Source organism: Coloeus monedula (assembly GCF_965178545.1).
Source record: "Coloeus monedula genome assembly, chromosome: 16".
NCBI classification, from domain to species: Eukaryota; Metazoa; Chordata; class Aves; order Passeriformes; family Corvidae; genus Coloeus; species Coloeus monedula.
Genome location: NC_138796.1, coordinates 13,860,545 through 13,878,286, shown reverse-complemented (window position 1 = coordinate 13,878,286; position 17,742 = coordinate 13,860,545). Strand labels below are relative to the sequence as shown.

General features: G+C 53.2%; 1 protein-coding gene across 8 annotated transcripts in view; it reads left to right on the top strand.

Annotated features, from left to right (window-relative positions):
• RHBDF1 (rhomboid 5 homolog 1) overlaps positions 1 to 17,668 on the top strand; it is a 34,469-nt gene extending 16,801 nt beyond the window's left edge. For 3 of the 8 annotated variants that reach the window (XM_082291940.1, XM_082291939.1, XM_082291938.1), the window contains exons 4-19: positions 1,824 to 1,928; positions 4,717 to 4,930; positions 6,600 to 6,806; positions 7,503 to 7,625; positions 7,783 to 7,943; positions 10,120 to 10,371; positions 10,948 to 11,059; positions 11,924 to 11,998; positions 12,574 to 12,735; positions 12,841 to 12,941; positions 13,604 to 13,667; positions 14,103 to 14,197; positions 15,092 to 15,167; positions 15,638 to 15,738; positions 16,009 to 16,162; positions 16,912 to 17,668. In XM_082291940.1, coding sequence (XP_082148066.1) covers positions 1,824 to 1,928; positions 4,717 to 4,930; positions 6,600 to 6,806; positions 7,503 to 7,625; positions 7,783 to 7,943; positions 10,120 to 10,371; positions 10,948 to 11,059; positions 11,924 to 11,998; positions 12,574 to 12,735; positions 12,841 to 12,941; positions 13,604 to 13,667; positions 14,103 to 14,197; positions 15,092 to 15,167; positions 15,638 to 15,738; positions 16,009 to 16,162; positions 16,912 to 17,331 — 2,422 coding nt within the window. In that variant the 3' untranslated portion in view covers positions 17,332 to 17,668. The remainder of the gene's footprint in view (positions 1 to 1,823; positions 1,929 to 4,716; positions 4,931 to 6,599; positions 6,807 to 7,502; positions 7,626 to 7,782; positions 7,944 to 10,119; positions 10,372 to 10,947; positions 11,060 to 11,923; positions 11,999 to 12,573; positions 12,736 to 12,840; positions 12,942 to 13,603; positions 13,668 to 14,102; positions 14,198 to 15,091; positions 15,168 to 15,637; positions 15,739 to 16,008; positions 16,163 to 16,911) is intronic. The other 5 variants (XM_082291945.1, XM_082291944.1, XM_082291943.1 and 2 more) reach the window with 3 other exon arrangements.
• The last annotated feature ends 74 nt before the right edge of the window (positions 17,669 to 17,742 follow it).

Below are 17,742 nucleotides of genomic sequence, written 5' to 3'. Positions count from 1 at the left end.
GCCACTTACAGACAGATTTTGGCTGCCCCCGTGCCCCAGGGGGGGCTGTTTCTCAGTAACAGGATGTCTCAGGCCCTGATGTTTTTCTGTGGCTGTAGAGGGGGTGGTGCTGGGCGTGCTTTGGTGCAGTGTCTGAGAGCACATGGTTGCTGGGGGAGGCAGAAGCCCATTGGAGCAGTGCAGGGCTCTTAGCAGCTTGGCTCCTGGCACTGGCTCATTGGCAGGTCCTTGAGATGGCTCTGAGGGGTGGTGGAGAGTGGGGAGAGGCTGCTCTGGGCCTGTGTCCCACTCCTACAAAGGGTTGTCATTAGGAGTCTCTTGAGACATGGCCACACAAAGCTGGGTGCTCTCTCCCTTGCCATGGCAAAGGCTTATTGCAGTTTGCCCAGAGGGAGTGGCTCTCCCAGCTGCTCTCCTGAGATGACTCTCTTCTATCTCTGGCAGTGTGTCAGGCCTGCCTGGATCCCAGGAGCATCCCTGGAGCTCCACGGGTCAGGGGTACTTTCAGCCAGCCAGGCTTCGCCCACTCACAAAGGAGCAGCTTTCCAGCTCTGGGAGATCTCCCACACACTGTTTTCCTTTGCCTCAGATGTTCCCCAGCTGCCTTGGTGGTGAAGCTCTCCTTCAGCAGTCCACTCTGATCCTGCTTCTTGTGAGGCTGGGAGGGCTGAGCCCATGAAGCATCGTCTGCTCTTTTCAGGGCTGTGGGCAGCCTCTGGGCCTCCTGAGGCTGTCCTTGCACACCTACACTGTCTCTTCCCTTGCCTCCCTGCCTTTGACGTGTTCCTTGCCAGGACAATTAGTCAAGGATGCAGGGATATCCTGGCCAGGGTAACCTTCCCCAGCAGTCCTCACAACATGCAGTTTGTATGCAGGGGAGTGAGGAACTGTGAACCACTTTGGTGCTGGTGTGACAAATTTACTTTGGGAAGGACTTTACAAGGAGCAGAACTGCAGGAGATGCACCCATGACACAACACTAGCAATAAAAGCATGAAATGAGTGGATCAGAAACAAGGCCAGGGAACTGGAAAGTACCAAGGCCTAAACCCTTGTTTTCTGTTTAGCAGAGCTAGGGATGCAGTGGAGAACGCAGACCATACATCCCTAAATGTGTCTTGGGATTTGTTTTGTGAGTCCAGGAAGGACTGCCAAGTTTCCTGCTTAGTACAGCCCTCAGAATGCACAGAATGTGAAACTGCATCAGGACTCCATACCATCTTCCCCGGAGGACACAGATCAAGTGTGAACATGAAGTCAAGCCTGTGTAGTCCAGAACGTGGCATGGGAGTGACTCCTATGAAAGCATCTAACACCATTTCCAGTCTCCCAGAGTGTCTGAGATGTCCATGCAAGGCAGCAGATGTGGCACAGATAGACTTGTGCACTAGGCAAGATCCTGTCAGGGCATCAGTCACCTGTCCCTAAGTAGATCATATCTCAGCCTGCTGACACCTCCATGGTTTCACACTGGTGTCCGAAGCCAGCCGTGGAATCTGTAGCTGAGTGCCTGGGCTGAAGAAGGCAGGTCGTAGAGGGGGAGCTGAGGGGGATTGCAGTACTCCTGGTACCTTCAAGAGCAATGGGAGGCACACGTCAAGAAGAGCAGGTGCACCAAGAGGATTCAGCAGCCTCCTGGGTTCAAAGATGCTGCTGTGTGGCTTGAGCTTGGTTGTTTCTCTTAGACTGTGCTCTCAGCTGGAGGCCACTGTCACATACAGTGGGGCACGACTGCTGCCCATGGGGCTATGGAAGGAGATGCAGGGGCTGCTCCCCTCCACAGCCCTGGAGGTTCCTTCCCCTCAGCTCTCTTTTCTTTGCAGCAGACAGGTTCGGTTTCAGAGGAGTCAGACCCTGCCCGCTCGTGGGCACCGGGGGGGCAGGAGCTCCCTGAGAAAGCGGCAGTCCCTGCCCCGATCGTTTTTCAGGTACTGGTAGCACTGAGTGTGAAACCCACCCCTGCATGTGTGTGCCAGGGCTGTTGTGAACTGCACAGAGTCTGGCTGTTGCTGAGATCACATTGCCTTCCCAGGACTGTCCAAGAGGCCTACAGACAGTGAGAAAGTTCATGTGTGCCTCTAACAAAAAACAATTGTCACTCCTACTAAATGTGTAGGCAGCTGTCAATAAGTAGCATGGACTAACAAGCTGTCCACCCGCCAGCCTCACTCCCTCCTGCCTTTCCTAACAAGCTGTCAACCTCCTGGTGTTCACCATAGCTGGAATATCTCCCCAGGGCAGCCTTAGCCCAGCCTGCCTTTGCTGGCAGCAGTGCAGCATATGTTGGCCCCAAAGCCTTCTTGGGGCAGGAGGGGGAGGAGAGGAAGCAGCACCAAACAGACATTGTCATGTTGGTCCAGAGGGGCTCAGAGCTGGTGAATGGAATAGAGCATCTACTCTTTCCCTGTGGACATCACAGCTTTTTTCTAATGCAAATGTGACTCTTCTTTTTGAGATGGAGGTCTTTGTTTACTTAGCACCAAGGAGATGAGCCACTCCAGAAGTCCAGGGCACAATGGCCCATTGACCATCACCCCGAGTCTGGAGCCCAGGAAACTTGTAAATCGAACAGACTGTGTGACTTTGTGCATGGCAGGGACTGGACCTAGTGCCCTGTATTCCTGTCCTGCCATCCTCACTGCTGCCCTTGGCCAGCTGCCACTCTGGCACTGTGGCCACCTTTGGGGCTGCTTGTGTTTGGTCTTGGGCTTTCAGGGCTGATTGGCTCATCATGACAGAAGAGTGACAGCTGACTCTGATGTTGGTTGTTAGAGTGCCCTGGGGACTCCGTGAACAGAGGCATTCAGCATCCTCCCAGGGTGCTCCAGATGCTCTAAACTCTGTAGTGGACTATTTTGGCTATGATCAGGGAGAAGGACAGCTCTTCACCCTGGCCCTGGACCAGTAGTGGTCTTGGGCAGTTCTGGAGTGTTCCTCACAGTGCCAACAGCTGTGGTGGTGATTGTCCTTCCAGACTAGTGGGAGCACAGTTTTGGAGGGGTCTGAGGCTGCTGGTGGTGCAATGGGCCATTCTTCAGCAGGCTCATATGGGCCCAAATGACCCTCAGCCCCTCTCCCTTTGAGGCCTCATGCGTGGGTTTGTCACCAAGGTCACCTTGCTGTTGAAATACTGGTTACAGTCATCTGTGGGAGCCCTCTGAGTTGTCGGACTGTTCTGCGGTGTGTGTTGTGCCAGAGCAACTGGCAACATGACCTCTGTGCCCTGGGCTTGGTGAGTCTGTCAGGGCAGGGGCTGGCCCTGGGCCCTTTGGTCTGGATGGAGAGGAAGATTGCTTCAAGGAGATGTGGGTCTGCGGGAGCAGAGAGGTGCCCCAACACTTGCACACAGCCCCATCTCCGAAGGCTGGCACGTTGACTTGCTGGTGGCATTTGGGTCAGTGAGGTCAGGTGAATTCCAGCAATGGCCCTCATGATCTCTGAAGGGTCTGTTCTGTAGCACTGTGAGAACAGGGAGGGCTGAGGAAAATGTGTGGTGGTTGCATATGGAAAGTTTTAACCAGCAAGGCTGTGGATTTCAAATGCACCCTTTGGCATGGTGGCAGAGCACCTTCACCTGTTGGTTGATGGGGTTTTTGCTTGGTAGGGTGCAAAATGGCAGGACTGGTCTCCTGTCTCCAGTGCACTGTCTCAGTTCCCCTGTGTGGCCTAATTCTAGATTTATCCCAGCCTTTACTCCAGTGTGTATTTTAATGCTCACTTCATGATCTGTGAGGTCTTGCTTCTCAGCAGCTGGAGATCCTGCCCCTGAGCAGGGAGGGCTGAGGCCAGGGATTTGGGTTTGGCTTGGAAGGACTTCCAGGTCTCAACACCTGGGCCAGACAGCTGTAGGCTGAGGCAGCTTGTCACCTCCTGAGGATGGATTAACCATGGTGGGAAAGGCTTGGCAGTGCTGCCACGACCCCTGTAAGTTTAGGGCACCAGCTGTCTTGCAGGATTTAAAATAGGCTTTTAGTCTGATTTATCCTGATCCCTCCCTGCTGTCCTTGGGATTTTGCTTCTGATCCACTGCTCTTCTGTGACAGCAGCCACTTGGCAGCAAACCTGCCTCATGGCTGCAACCTTGTGCTCCTGCTTCTGCAACCAGCAGCTTAGAACTGTGTCCACCTTTGCAGAGATCAGAACTGCAGCAAGTTTTGCTGTTAATGGTACCCTTGAGGAGGTTAGAAATCCTGCAGCATGAGATGGAGAAGTTAGGGAGATTCTGGGAGTATGGAGAGGAGGCTGTGAGAGAAGGGTGATTCCTGGTAGCTTTTGGGAGAAGTTACAGAGCTATGAAACAGTACAGTCTCACAATGGGGACCTAGGGCTGGCCTGAAGACGGTAAGTGTTTGAAATAGGTGGTTTTTAAAGCAAAAAACCACCTTTCACCAAGTTACTTCCTGAGTTTCTGTACTATTTCTTTTCCTTTATTTTTTAGAAAAACTCAGAACAAGCTGTCCTTTACCCACAATGGATCTCTCCTGTCAATTTTCTTCTGTCTTAAGAGACAGAATGCTGTTGATGGTCAAACGTTTCTGGCCAGCATCTGTCAGGTTGCTAAAACCAGCTGAGGACAAGCTGCGAGATGCTCCTGGGGAAGAGTTCTCTCTTTGAACTCGGGTGGGCTGGAAGTGACCACCAGGGTTTTTGTCTTTTCACGTGCATAGTCCAAGCAAACATCATGCTTCTTAGCACTTGTCTGCTGGCATCTTTCAGAGGCACGGCAGACTGGTTTGGGGTGAGCAAAGACAGCGACGCTACTCAGAAATGGCAGAGGAAGAGCCTCCGCCACTGCAGCCTGCGCTATGGGAAGCTCAAGCCTCAGGTCATCCGGGAGATGGACTTGCCCAGTCAGGACAATATTTCTCTGACAAGCACAGAGACCCCTCCTCCGCTCTATGTGGGCCCCTGCCAGCTGGGCATGCAGAAGGTGAGTAACCTGGGACAGAGGCAAGGCCAGCGCTGAGTTCCCTGCTTGGTGTCTTCACCATGTTGGCAGCTGTGACCCGTCTGCGGGCTGAGCTCTGCCTCGACATGGCTGGGCTCTGTGCTCAGATGCTTCTCACGTCTCAGGTACAGTTTGGCAGCTCTCTCTCCAGCAGCCTCTCTCTGGTCTCGTTGGCTGAGGTCCCTCAGCTGTGCCCGTGGCTGGGAGCCGTGTTTGTCATGCTGTGGTGGTGATTAGGGGTGTGCAGCATGTCCAGGAGCTCTCAGCTCAGGTTTTCTGCTGCCATTTTGCAAGGAGAGAGTTGTGTTGTACACAGAGTAGCCAGTGTGTTAGACCCAAATGTACAGTAGCAGGGCTGGAATCACTCGGGACACTTGCCTTGCCCCAAGCAGAATGCAGGCTGTAGCACAGCTGCTGTTCCCATAGAAATCCAGTTATGTTTTAGGACTTTGAGAAGTGTCTCTAGCATCAGTGGTGCTGCAGCTCTGCTCATGGGTCCTCAGAAGTTGTTTTGAGTGCCTGCAAAGGGCACCTGGGTTTGGTGCTACCCCCTGCTCGTTACCTTTAAGTGTGACCCCAGGGGGCAGAGCCCAGTCAAGCACATCCAGTGACCAGAACTAACCACAATATCCAGCTCTTCCCATTGTTTCACTCAGTGACAGTAATTGGTGTGGTTGATGACTGTGCTTTGGTGAGCACCACTGGGTGAGTGGGAAAACAATTCCTTCCAAAGCAGGTCAGTCTGTGACCTGCAGCCTGGTGGCATCACTAAAGCAGAGGAGAATGTAGTGCATTTTTAAATCACATTTCACCTTGTTGTCCTCTTTTCTGTTAAATGTCTTGCACCTAGCCTTTGATCACAGGAGACTTAGAAATACTGTTGAGCTCTATATGGGCTACATTAAATCAGAACGTGATGTCAGTAGGTGTGAGCCCATCAAGCTTCCTGTTGAGTGTGCAACTGTGGATTAAAAAAGCTCGTAAAACATTGGGATAAAGCATAGAGGTCTCATGGAAACCACAGCTGTGATGATGTAAGGACAGAGGCAAGGTTTGTAGCTGAAGGCAATATTTTCATTACGTTGATTTGTATGTTTGGAATAAGTGAGAACATTGGCCTGAGGAGTCCCAACGAAGGGCTTGAAGCTCCTGGAAGCTTGCCTGCTTTATCCAGCTGTTAAACTTCATTAATGGAAGCAGATGTAAATATACAGTAACATTTCAACAGGATAACAGGATACTGCTTAAGTCCTGGGCTGTCCAGTATCAGGAAGGAAACTAGCTGAAGAAAGAACATTTCTGTTTTCAGGGATTTCTGAAACTCCTGTTTAGACAGCACATTCTCTGTCTGTTAAGCTCATTGGCATGGGAGAGAATGAAACCAAGAGCTTAGGAAGGGCTGGAGGAGATTTGGAGTCTTATGTGAAATACTGGAACAGACTGGTGGACAATAGTCAATACTATCAAAAGAGAAAAAAACCCAGTAGGCTATTCCTTGTCTCCCTATTGTACAATTCCTTGTTGGTCCCTCCAGCCTGGTTCTTGGTCAATCCCAGGAGCCAGGCCCCTGTCATGGTCTCACGAGGAGAGAGGAAGCTTGGTAGGGAAGGGTTTGGGGGTGGATGGACTGATGGGCTGCTCCTCTTGGCAGATCATAGACCCCCTGGCCCGCGGGCGAGCGTTCCGGATGGCCGAGGACACCGACGGCTGCAGCATCCCCCACACGCCCATCACGCCGGGGGCCACGTCCCTCTGCTCCTTCACCAGCTCCCGCTCGGGCTTCAACCGCCTCCCGCGGCGCCGCAAGCGCGAGTCCGTGGCCAAAATGAGCTTCCGAGCGGCCGCCGCGCTGGTGAAGGTACTGCCTGCGGGAGGGCAGGGACCAGCTTGGAGGTGCTGCCCAGGGAAGGGTGGAGGGGAAGGAGCTGCTGAGCAGAGAGGATGGGGACAGCCGTGGTGGGGGGAGGAAATGAAGTCGCCTCCTGTTGTGTTTCAGCCATATGTACAGGAGGCAGGATTGGCAAGAAGCAGGTACGGTGGTTCAGTTTTGGTACAGGTTTTGCTTTGTCTTCATTGGCCTGGGGACTTTGATTCCCACAGCCAGCAGCCTCAGAGCATTCTAGCAGGCCTGTTTCAGCCTGTCTGGACCTTTGGGTGGTCAATCTGCACCTGGTAGGCAGTCATGGAAGAGCAGAAATACCTGAGGCTCTTGCTATACAAGTCTCTTCATCCTGCCTTATGCCTGCTTTCCTGGGCTCAGTGACCTTTTTTGCTGTGCCCAGTACCAGCCATCACTGTGGTTTGGTCAGACACATTGTACAATATGTGGTAGAGGAGCACATGGCAAGCCTGGAGGTGGGTGCAGTGGGTTGAGAAGTGGGGTGACAGCTGTGTGTCTCACCAGAAAGGTGTCACACATCATGTCTGCTGTGCTCCATCCACAAGCACGAACCGAGCTCAGCACCTGGGCTCCCTGTGCACTGGCTGGGGTGGGTTTGTGAGCTGGGGGTTCAGGTTTCTGGCAGTGCCTCCATGGCCCTTTCCCTGGCTGCAGGGCCGCTCTGTGAAGGACAGCACCCTGAGGAGGGCCCAGCGGCGCAGCTTCACCCCTGCCAGCTTCCTGGAGGAGGACACGGTGGATTTCCCAGATGAGCTTGACACTTCGTTCTTTGCTCGGGTGAGGGGCAGGTCTGGCATGGTGCTGGCCCAGAGACAGCAGGACTCTGGTTCTGGCAGGACTGTGTGTGGCAGAGAGCAGCACTGCTTTCTGCCAGGGCTGGTGTCCCAAATGGGATGTTGGCTTCTTCTGATGGGACTTCTGTCTCTCTGCCCAGGAAGGAGTCCTTCATGAGGAGCTCTCTACTTACCCAGATGAAGTGTTCGAGTCGCCATCAGAAGCTGCAATCAAAGATGCTGAGGTGAAACCTCCAGATCAGACAGATCTCACAGGAGGTGCCTTGGACAAAAATGAGCTTGAAAGAAGCCACTTACTACTGTGAGTATCTTCATGGTAGCTGCCATAGCCTAATATGGGGTGGCCAACCCATTTGGAGCGAGGCCTCCTGTGTGGAGGAAGCTGTGGGTGCTGTGGGTGCTTGGTGCAGAGCTCAGAGCAGTGCAGTGATGAGTTTTCTTTAAATCCAGCTGAAGACCTCCTGCCCCAGCTATCCATGAATGTGAAAGATGACTCTGAGGCCACTTCTGCAGTCATTCCAGCAGCTTCCAGCTTCACACTAATGTGTTTCAGAGATTGTCTCATGCCTTGAGGAAGCAAAAGACACTTTAAATCGGCTGTGAGGATGCTGAGGGCCCAGCCTTTGGCTATGGAGAGCATGGCAAAGTGAGAAAGCAGTTGCCATTGCCACAGTCACCAGTAACTGTTGTCATGCTCCAAGGAGCAGTGTGAAGCATTGCAGAGTGTCAAGCTGGGCTGCATTCCTCACTTGAAATGAGAGAAAGGTGTGGCACTGATGCTGAGAGCCCTACAAATATGTGGGTGGTGCTATACTGTGTGCCTAGGTTTTTTCCACCTGAGTAACTGGTACTGAGTAATTGCTCTGTGTTGCTTCCGAGTCAGCTCACCCCAGCAGAGAGCTCTGCTGGGTGTGAACATGGAGCAGACAGGGAGGTCCTTGTTGTGGTTCTGCTGCTCTCAGCCCATCTTGCTGTGTTGGCACTTTCCCTTTAAGTGTTTCCAAGAACTTGACTCAGTTTAACATAAGGGGAAGCACAAATGGTGGGAGTTTGTTGTCACTCCTCTGAGATGGTTTCAGTCTTCTTGGCTCCCTTTGAATCTCCTTAAATAGTTTTATTTATTGAGGAAAGTACATTTCTTTCACACTTTAGAGAGCTGTTATCAGAGTCGCAGTTGGGTGTCCTTTCACGTGGTGAGGTGTTTATTTGTGCACGGGGAGATTTCCAGCACCGGAAATACCGGGAAAGAGCACGTCCGCTACACAGAAACCACTTGACCTCTTGGGCAAGAGCAGGCTGCAGTGGAATCTGCACCTTCTGCTGGAGAAGGACTTCCCAAGGGGAAGTTGGGATATTCAAATGCATCTTCTGCAAGGTGCAATATGAAAAGAGCTGAAGTTTCCAGCAGTATTTTGGCTACAGAGGTTCAGATTCTCCCTTATCCTGTTGCTTGCCCATACTTCAGAGCTGTCATGATCTCTCCAAATACTCTAGTCATCTTTCAGAAGAAAGTTTGTTGGCTGTCTTCTCTCAGCACTTCTGAGAAGCGCTGTCTTTGTGCAGAGTGGGACATTTAGGAAGCCAGAGGAGGTACACTGGACTAGAGCACATGTTGGGAGCTCTGGCCTACTACAGTGTCAGGCAATGAGGAGGGTGAAATGGGAGGTAGTTGGGTTTTCGTGGTCAGGTCTCAGTGCTGCAGATGTGACCTTCACACTGCTGTTAAAGAGCTAAGAAATACAAAACTATGTGGATGTGATGGAGACCTAAAAGCAGTTATTATTCAGCAGTAATCTGTGCAATGTTCGTCAGATCTATTTTGACAAAAAAGCCTTCTTTTAGCTCGGGATGCTTGGGATTTTTATTGTGTTGTTGAAGCTGCTTTTTTTTATTCTGAAAAATGCACACATTGGTACAAATAAAGGGAAGAATGGAAGAGGGATTGTGAGAGGTAGCTGGTACAGCTTGCAGCATGTGAAAGTGCTACTTTCTTGGTCTGGGAAGCTGCTGGGATTCTCTTATGTCCAATTTGCCAGTCCAGTCACATTGAAGTGCTTTAATGGTGGGTATTTCCACTGCTGGGCTAAACTCCACTTCCATTTCATAGTGGAGGGCAGAGTAAGAGGATTGAAGTAGGGGAGCAAATAGATGTGCCTGAGGCTGCAGAGGTGCCTGTTGCAGCCTCCCCGTTTCAGCCTGTTGCTGAAACACTTCAAAGCCTCGAGAGCTCCTTGGCGGGGCTCAGTTTGGCACAGCTGCCTTGTGCCACTTTCTTTGTGTTTCCTGTGCTTTCTGCCACTTCTGTGCTTTCATTTTCTGGCTCTGTGTAACCCTTTGAAATACAACTCCCACTTCAGGGCACCTTGTCTGCCTTCAGCTGCTGCCCAGCCTGGAGGGGGTGGGACAGACAGAGGCTCTGCTGCTGCCAAAGACCAGGGAAAGGCTGGTCCCTACTGCTGTCCTGCTTTTGATTTCAGCCCCCTGGAGCGAGGCTGGAGGAAGCAAAAGGATGGGGGCCTGGCACAGCCCAAGGTGCGCTTGCGGCAGGAGGTGGTGAGCGTGAGCCCCCAGAAGCGAGGCCAGCGCATCGCTGTCCCCGTGAGAAAGCTCTTTGCCAAGGAGAAGAGGCCCTACGGGCTGGGCATGGTGGGGAAGCTGACCAACAGGACCTACCGCAAGCGCATCGACAGCTACGTCAAGCGGCAGATCGAGGACATGGATGACCACAGGTGAGAGCTGCGCTCACAGGGCGTTCCCAGCACAACTGCTGAGTGAGGGATCGCTGCTGGCCCTTGGGGACTCAGGGCACTGGCTACTGCTGAGCCCCCCTAGCCTTTATCCTTTGGAGTAGAGAGCCAGCTGCAGCCGACAGCACTGGGACCTCACCCAGCTCCTCACGGTGTGTCTGTACCTCTGCTACCTGGAGAGCAGGTCTGTGCCCCACCACCACTGTCCTGTAGTGAACAGCAAGGCTCAGCTATCCCTGCCTCTGATCATTACCTTAGAGTTGTTATTTTAGACACACAGCACAGTTCGGTGTCAGGCTTCTGTGTTCTCCTGGATGTTTTCTTGGGAAAGGGTGGTTGTGCAGTGTGATGGGGGAGTCAGAGTAAACAGGTTCTGTCAGCCAGCAAGACCTTAGGTCATTGCCAACTGCCCTGTGCACTCTTAGGTGATCCTGGTCATGTACCCCAGATTTTGGCGAGGCTTCTGGGGGAAAACAGCAGCTTTTCCCCTCTGTTTTGTTAGCAGATGTAATATGCCTGTATTTCTGCCTCTGATCCTTTCCCCTTCTCTCCATCCAGGCCTTTCTTTACTTACTGGGTCACCTTTGTGCATTCACTCATCACCATCCTTGCTGTGTGCATCTACGGCATCGCCCCTGTGGGGTTCTCACAACATGAAACTGTTGATTCAGTAAGTGAATCCCTCTGACATGCCTGGAGTGGGATGGAGTTTCAGCCCTCAGCTGTTGGGTCACAGTCTTCACCGTACTGGCTCCTTGCCTTCTTGGCTGGGTGCCTGGTGTCCAGCCCTGAGGGCTGCCTGGAGGGTCTCTGGGAGCCCCCACATCACCTTCTCTCCCCCCTGCAGCCACGTTGCTCCTGATGCCAGATGATATCTGACACAAAGCACGGTGGCTCTGCTGGCAGCACTTCCAAACAGCTTGTTCCCCTCCTGGTGGAGGCCAGAAGGATGGTCAGGGCAGAGAAATACTCCAAACCTGAGCTAAGTTTTTGCAATAGTTGCAGGATTTTGCTCCTGACAGGAGCAAAACTGACTTGTCTGACTTTGAGAGCTGATCTTGAAGCTGTTTGTAGCTTTTCCACACGTTGTTCAAGGTTTCTGGGGTACAGATATTTCTACAGCCATGTCCCTGCTCCATGCAGGAGATGCCCTGGGGAGCTTCTCAGCTACGTATCTGACAGCTTTCAGAGCCCTGCCACCAGCACCTGGGCCTGCACTGGCTGTGGGTGCTGCCTGTGCTGCTCAGCTCTGTGAAGCTTTGTGCAGGCTCAGGCAGCTCCAAGGGCTCCAGACCCTGAGATTTCTTGAAAGTTGAAGTAGCCAGAGATAGACATTTTAAATGAAATCTTAACATGAAGGTGCCTACATCTTGTTGGGGTTTACCTGCAAAGACCAGTTTGAGAGAGCTGTGAGCCCTGTCATTGGCTGTGGGGATGTCTGTTCATCCTGGGGGCTGTTTTCACCAGCCCCTGCTGCTTGCCCTGCTGATCTGTGGGCTGGAGCTCACAGGGCTCTTGCTTTCTCTCCTTGTAGGTCTTGCGAAACAGAGGGGTTTATGAAAATGTCAAATATGTTCAGCAGGAAAACTTCTGGATCGGCCCCAGCTCAGTGAGTGCCATTGGTGGGACTGTTAGTGGGTGGATGGGGGACTGTGTGCTGCAGCTGTGGCACCCCATGGACCAGAGCTCTCTGCTGCTTGGAGCTCAGGGATCTGCTGTCACTGTCAGGGAGCAGCAGTGCTCCCAGCCCCAACCACCCTGCAGAATGGGGTGCCTGGAGGCTGGGGTGGACCTTGGCGCTCCTGCTTTGCACCCTGTTCCTGCAAGGACAAGCATGGGATTAGAAAAAATGCAGGAATTGTATGGTGTGTGACAGCTTTCCTGATGCTGTTCCCCCTGGGAAAGACAAAGATGAAGAGGAAACGTCACAAAGTTTTCTTTCCCAGCCATAGTGCTGGCCTTTCTGGGGCTATGGGCAAAGGAATCCCTGAACTTTTGTTCTAGACCTGTCTCCAAAGCAAGTATGGAGAATGTGCATGGTGTGTGTTGGGTTTCATCACACAGGATTTGTCCCTGGGCCCTTGAGTCTATATAGGGGTACCCCTCGCAGTTCCCCCAGCCTGCTTTGCCCCAGGCAATCATTGCCTGCGCTTTGGCTGAGCTGACTGTGTCCATCTCTGCTAGGAGGCCCTGATCCACCTGGGGGCCAAGTTCTCCCCGTGCATGAGGCAGGACCAGCAGGTGCACAGCTTCATCAGCGCCAAGCGGGAGAAGGAGAAGCACTCGGCGTGCTGCGTGCGCAACGACAAGTCAGGCTGCGTGCAGACCTCGGAGGAGGAGTGCTCAGTGAGTGCCACGGCCCTTTTCCTGCCAGCCCTGCAGGCTCAGGGCCGCTTCTGCCCATGCTTCTCTCCCTGGGCTTCATGGTGACACCTTTCCTCTCTCCTGCAGTCCACGCTGGCCGTCTGGGTGAAGTGGCCCCATCACCCCAGCACACCGATGCTGGCAGGAAACAAGAGGCAGTTTGGCTCTGTTTGTCATCAGGACCCCAGGTAGGTCCTGCCTGGTCCAGCTGCCATCCTTGGGGGGACAGGGCTGCTGTAGAGTCTGAGTCCCAGGCCAGTGGATTGCTGCATGAGGCAGCTCAGGAGGGGTATGGAGCGGTGATGTCCCTACACTGCAGGGGAGGCCGATGCAGGGTGTGATCATATTTCTGCTCACCCCTGGTCTCCATTGTTGTGGGCTGCCCACCCAAACAGTGGCCTGTTGTGAGCTGTGGGTGCCTTCCTCAACCCTGTCCCCCTCCTCACCTGCTCCCTGCACAGCTCCCTGCTTGGGGTGCAGCAGTCATGATCCCAGCACACTTCTGTCGGGGAGCCCAGCCAGCTGCTGGATGCCATGGCACACAGTCACTGTGGGCTGATGTAGAGCTGCAACCAGCTGAATTCCCACCCTTGGGGTGTGTCCACCTGGAAGGGATCCAGTTTGTAGCTGGGCAGCTGTGTGCTCTCTGCCTTTGTGATCTCTGCATGCTGGAAGGACACTGAGGCTTTGACCAGTATGGCTTTGGCTGATCTGGTCTAGTGTGTCAGTGTCACCACCCAGGGACACAGGGAGCTGTGGAATGGCAGCGTGGGCACAGGCACAGTGTGGAAATCCTACCTGGTGCTAGGGAAAGGTATTTCTCAGGCTGATGTGTGCTTTGTTGCTGCAGGGTGTGTGAGCAGCCAGCCTCGATGGAGCCGCACGAGTGGCCAGATGACATCACCAAGTGGCCGGTGAGCATGGCCAGAGGCACAGGGCCTGCATGGGCAGCTGGAATGTGGCATTTGCATCCCACTGTGCAGAGCCACAGCTGTGCTGGTGGGAGGGCTGGGCCCCTGGTGGCAGCTTCTGCTGCTTGTCACAAACACCAGCTCAGGGCAGCCGTGCTCTGCCCAGCCAAGGCTGAAAGCCCTCCAACAACAAAAGTTGTCCTGTGTCAGCTAAAGCCCTGGGTCCTGTCAGGGTAACAGGGAGATGGAAACCAGCTCAGCCTCGGGCTGGAGAGGAGGTGTCAACTGATGCTCAGGCAGATGGAGCATCAGGCACCATCCTGCTGTCAGAGGGAGCTGTGTCTGGGGTCTGGCTTCTTCCCAAGAGGCTGTTTTGACTTTACCAAGCCAGCAAGCAAAGCTGTGGCTGTCTGACTGCAGCCTGTTGTTGTTTTCCAGATCTGCACAAAAAACAGTGCTGGGAATTACACCAACCACCTCCACATGGACTGTGTGATTACAGGCCGGCCCTGCTGCATTGGGACCAAGGGAAGGTAATGAGTTTTACCTGCATGGAGGGGCTGGGTGTTGGGGTGAGACACAGGGCTTTTTCAGGCTGTAGACACAGCCATTTGCCCTCCTTGTCCTTTCCACACACAGCCCAGAGCCCTGCTGGGAAGGGGAGCTGGACAGAGAGCCATGACAGGTCTCCCAGATGGAGCAGGAATTTGGGATGAGCAGGAGATAACAGCCAGCCTGTGGCACAGCAGGGCATCTCACTCAACTGGTCCTGCAGTTTGGAGGGACTTGGGTACCAGTTTGTAGGGATTTTACAGTTCTGCTGGGGAGTCCTGCACTTTTCCTTAGGAATGGCCAGCTTGGTCCTGACAGACTCCATTGTCCCCAGCCTGCACTCCCTGGATACTCAAAGGAGATGCCAGGAAATGACCCACTCTGGGTTAGCAACAGAGAAAGATGCTGCTTTTCTCATGTCATCCCTGAGCTTGAGTAGTAACCCAGTACATGGGTTTGGGAGAAAAACGAGGGAGTTTCTCTGTCCCTGGAAGTCATGACCAGGACACTCTTGACATAGCCCCCCCCCCCCTACCCTTTCCCCTCTGCCAGCTGCAGAGGCACAAGACTCCCCCAGTCTGAGACACAGCTTCCCCAGGCTCTGGTGGTTCTTCCCACCTCTAAACAGCAGCTTTAGGACCTGCCTTGGAGCCCTGGCATGCAGGTCTGTGGAGGCTTTCCTGGAGAAGAAAAGCAGGAGGGGTGTGGGCAGAGTGGCACTGGGCTCAAATGGGAATGTTTGTGCCTTTGCTGAGACACTACAGCAGCTGAAGGCACCAGTTCTCATGGATGGGATGAGAAAAGGAGAGTGGGTGGCCTGGAGGGGACAGGAATGATCCCTTGTGCTTTCCATGTGCAACTTGTGCCTCCTGCAGGTGTGAAATAACCTCCCGGGAGTATTGTGAATTTATGCGGGGCTATTTCCATGAGGAGGCAACGCTCTGCTCTCAGGTAAGTGTGCACTTGGGGGGTTGTATGGCTGCCCTTCTCCCTCCAGGTCCCCTCAGAAGCTTGGCAGGGTCTGGGGTGGCAGTGCTGCAGAGTAGGTGGGAGTCCTGTGTCCTGTCCCACCCTGAGCCTGGGAGAAGCTGCTGAACCTGACTGGAGTGGCAGAGGTGGCTCCATCTGTCCCCCTTTGGGGGCCAGCTGGGGACTTGGGCTGGCAGCTGTGAAAGCCTAGCACAGGACCACTGTGAAAGCTTCATGGGCAAGCAAATGCCTCAGCTCTGGGTGCTGGGGTGAAAAATGATGGCTTAAAGCTGCCACAGGGAAGGGATGAGGTCATGTGTAAATTTGTGTTGGAGACAAGGCTTGGGACTTGGTTCAACAGAGAAGTGGGAAGAGAGCCTCTCTTCCAGAGCTACCTGCAGCCTGCCCTGGGCTTGGAAAAGGGCCTCTCTCAACACCCACTTCTGCCCTAGGTGCACTGCATGGATGATGTCTGTGGGCTCCTTCCTTTCCTAAATCCAGAGGTCCCTGACCAGTTCTACCGCCTCTGGCTCTCACTTTTCCTCCACGCTGGGTAAGCAGAGGTGTAAAACTTCCACTAGCGGGGTGGGGGAACCCTCAGCCCAGGGATTGCTGTGAGGGTTGTTGTGGCTGTCCCTCGTGGGGGACACAGGGATGCTGAGCTGTGCTCTCTGCCAAGGTTTGCCATCCTATGTTTGTTGGGAGGGATTCGTGGCATGGGTAAGGCCAGACACGGAACTCTCAGCAAGGCTGGGGTCAGAACACGAGCACAGGGGTGACTTCAGTGGCTGCTGCTTCAGCTCCTGTACTCTGCACTTGGCAGGATCCTGCACTGTCTGGTTTCAGTCTGTTTCCAAATGACGATCCTGCGGGACCTAGAGAAGCTGGCAGGATGGCACCGCATCTCTATCATCTACCTTCTCAGTGGCATCACTGGGAACCTTGCCAGTGCAATATTTCTACCCTACAGAGCAGAGGTGGGTCTCCTGCAGCCCAGGGTCCTGGTAACTCGCCCTGAACACAATCCTTCTCTACATGCCTGTGCCTCTGTGGCTGAGGCAGAGCCACCCGAGCTGGGCTCACCACTGCAGCCTTGGCACTTGCAGCTCAAAGGTGGCACCACACCATCATTTAACTGCTGAGCAGCAACATGCCCCGGGGTACCATGGGCTTTCCAAGTGCCTGGCCTGGGCTGGCTACAGGAAAAAGGCTGCCTCTCATAACAGATGGGGGATTGTCCAACCATGGGGTGAGAGAAGTCCCAGGCAGGCTGGGAATCAAGTACCTGGTGTCAGACACACCTTCCACACGACAGTGGCAGGCATGAGAGGGGCAAAGAGCAGAGCTCATCTTGCCCACAGGAGACTGCATGGCTGGACCTGCAGGACTACCTTCCACCTCTTTTCATAAGGAAAACTACATGGTGGGTGGGGGGAGCCAGGAGATTGCCTTCAAGGGAGGTGATGGTTGCCCTCTGGCAATGTGAACCAGATCTGCCCTCTTTAAATATAAAGTCTGTTCTGGCCTCGCACCTTGATCCTAAGTCCAACCAGGCCCCTTTACTCCTGGCACCCCATTTATGGATAAAGTTGCAGGCTGCAGAGTCTCTTTCCCAAGAACCACTGAGGGAGGAGTTGAGAAAGAAGTAACTTATGCCTGGAGCTGGCTGCAGAGGCCAGGCAGGTGGCATGAGCCTGACATTATCTGTAATGCTCTTCTTCTGCAGGTTGGCCCTGCAGGATCCCAGTTTGGAATTCTGGCCTGTCTCTTTGTGGAGCTCTTCCAGAGTTGGCAAATCCTGGCACGCCCATGGAGGGCTTTCTTCAAGCTGCTGGCTGTGGTGCTCTTTCTTTTTGCCTTTGGCCTCCTGCCTTGGATCGATAATTTCGCTCACATTTCAGGATTTATCAGTGGTTTCTTCCTCTCCTTTGCCTTCCTGCCCTACATTAGCTTTGGGAAGTTTGATTTATATAGGAAACGATGCCAAATTATAGTTTTCCAGCTCATCTTCATTGCACTCTTCTCAGGACTGGTGATTCTGTTCTATTTCTACCCCATCAAGTGCGAGTGGTGCGAGTTCCTCACCTGTATACCCTTCACAGACAAATTCTGCGAGAAATACGACCTGGATGCACAGCTCCACTGACAGCAAAGACTGGCTTCTCGAGCAGGCCCTGGAGATGGACTGTCTTTGCATTTGCTGTGCCAGTTCCATGGGGACAAAGCCTCTAATCCAATGACCCTTCTAACCCTGCCCGTGGTTAATTTAAACTGTCTCCTTAGCACTTGGCAGGCATGGTTTGCCTTATCTCAGAAGACTCTGAAAAACAGAACATTTGTGCCTTGTTCAATTGTATTGAACCTTTTCTGCTGCCATTATTTTTATTACACTAGTTTCAATACTACATTTTTAACCAGAGTTGTTTACTACTGCTAAGGTGGTGATTAAATGGTGAGGTAGCGTTTTAGCTACTGTGAATTGTTCTGAGTAGTCTGTGCCTGCTTTTGTTATTTAATCTCACTTCTGCTGTTTCCTGTACCCTGTGGAACACCCAAA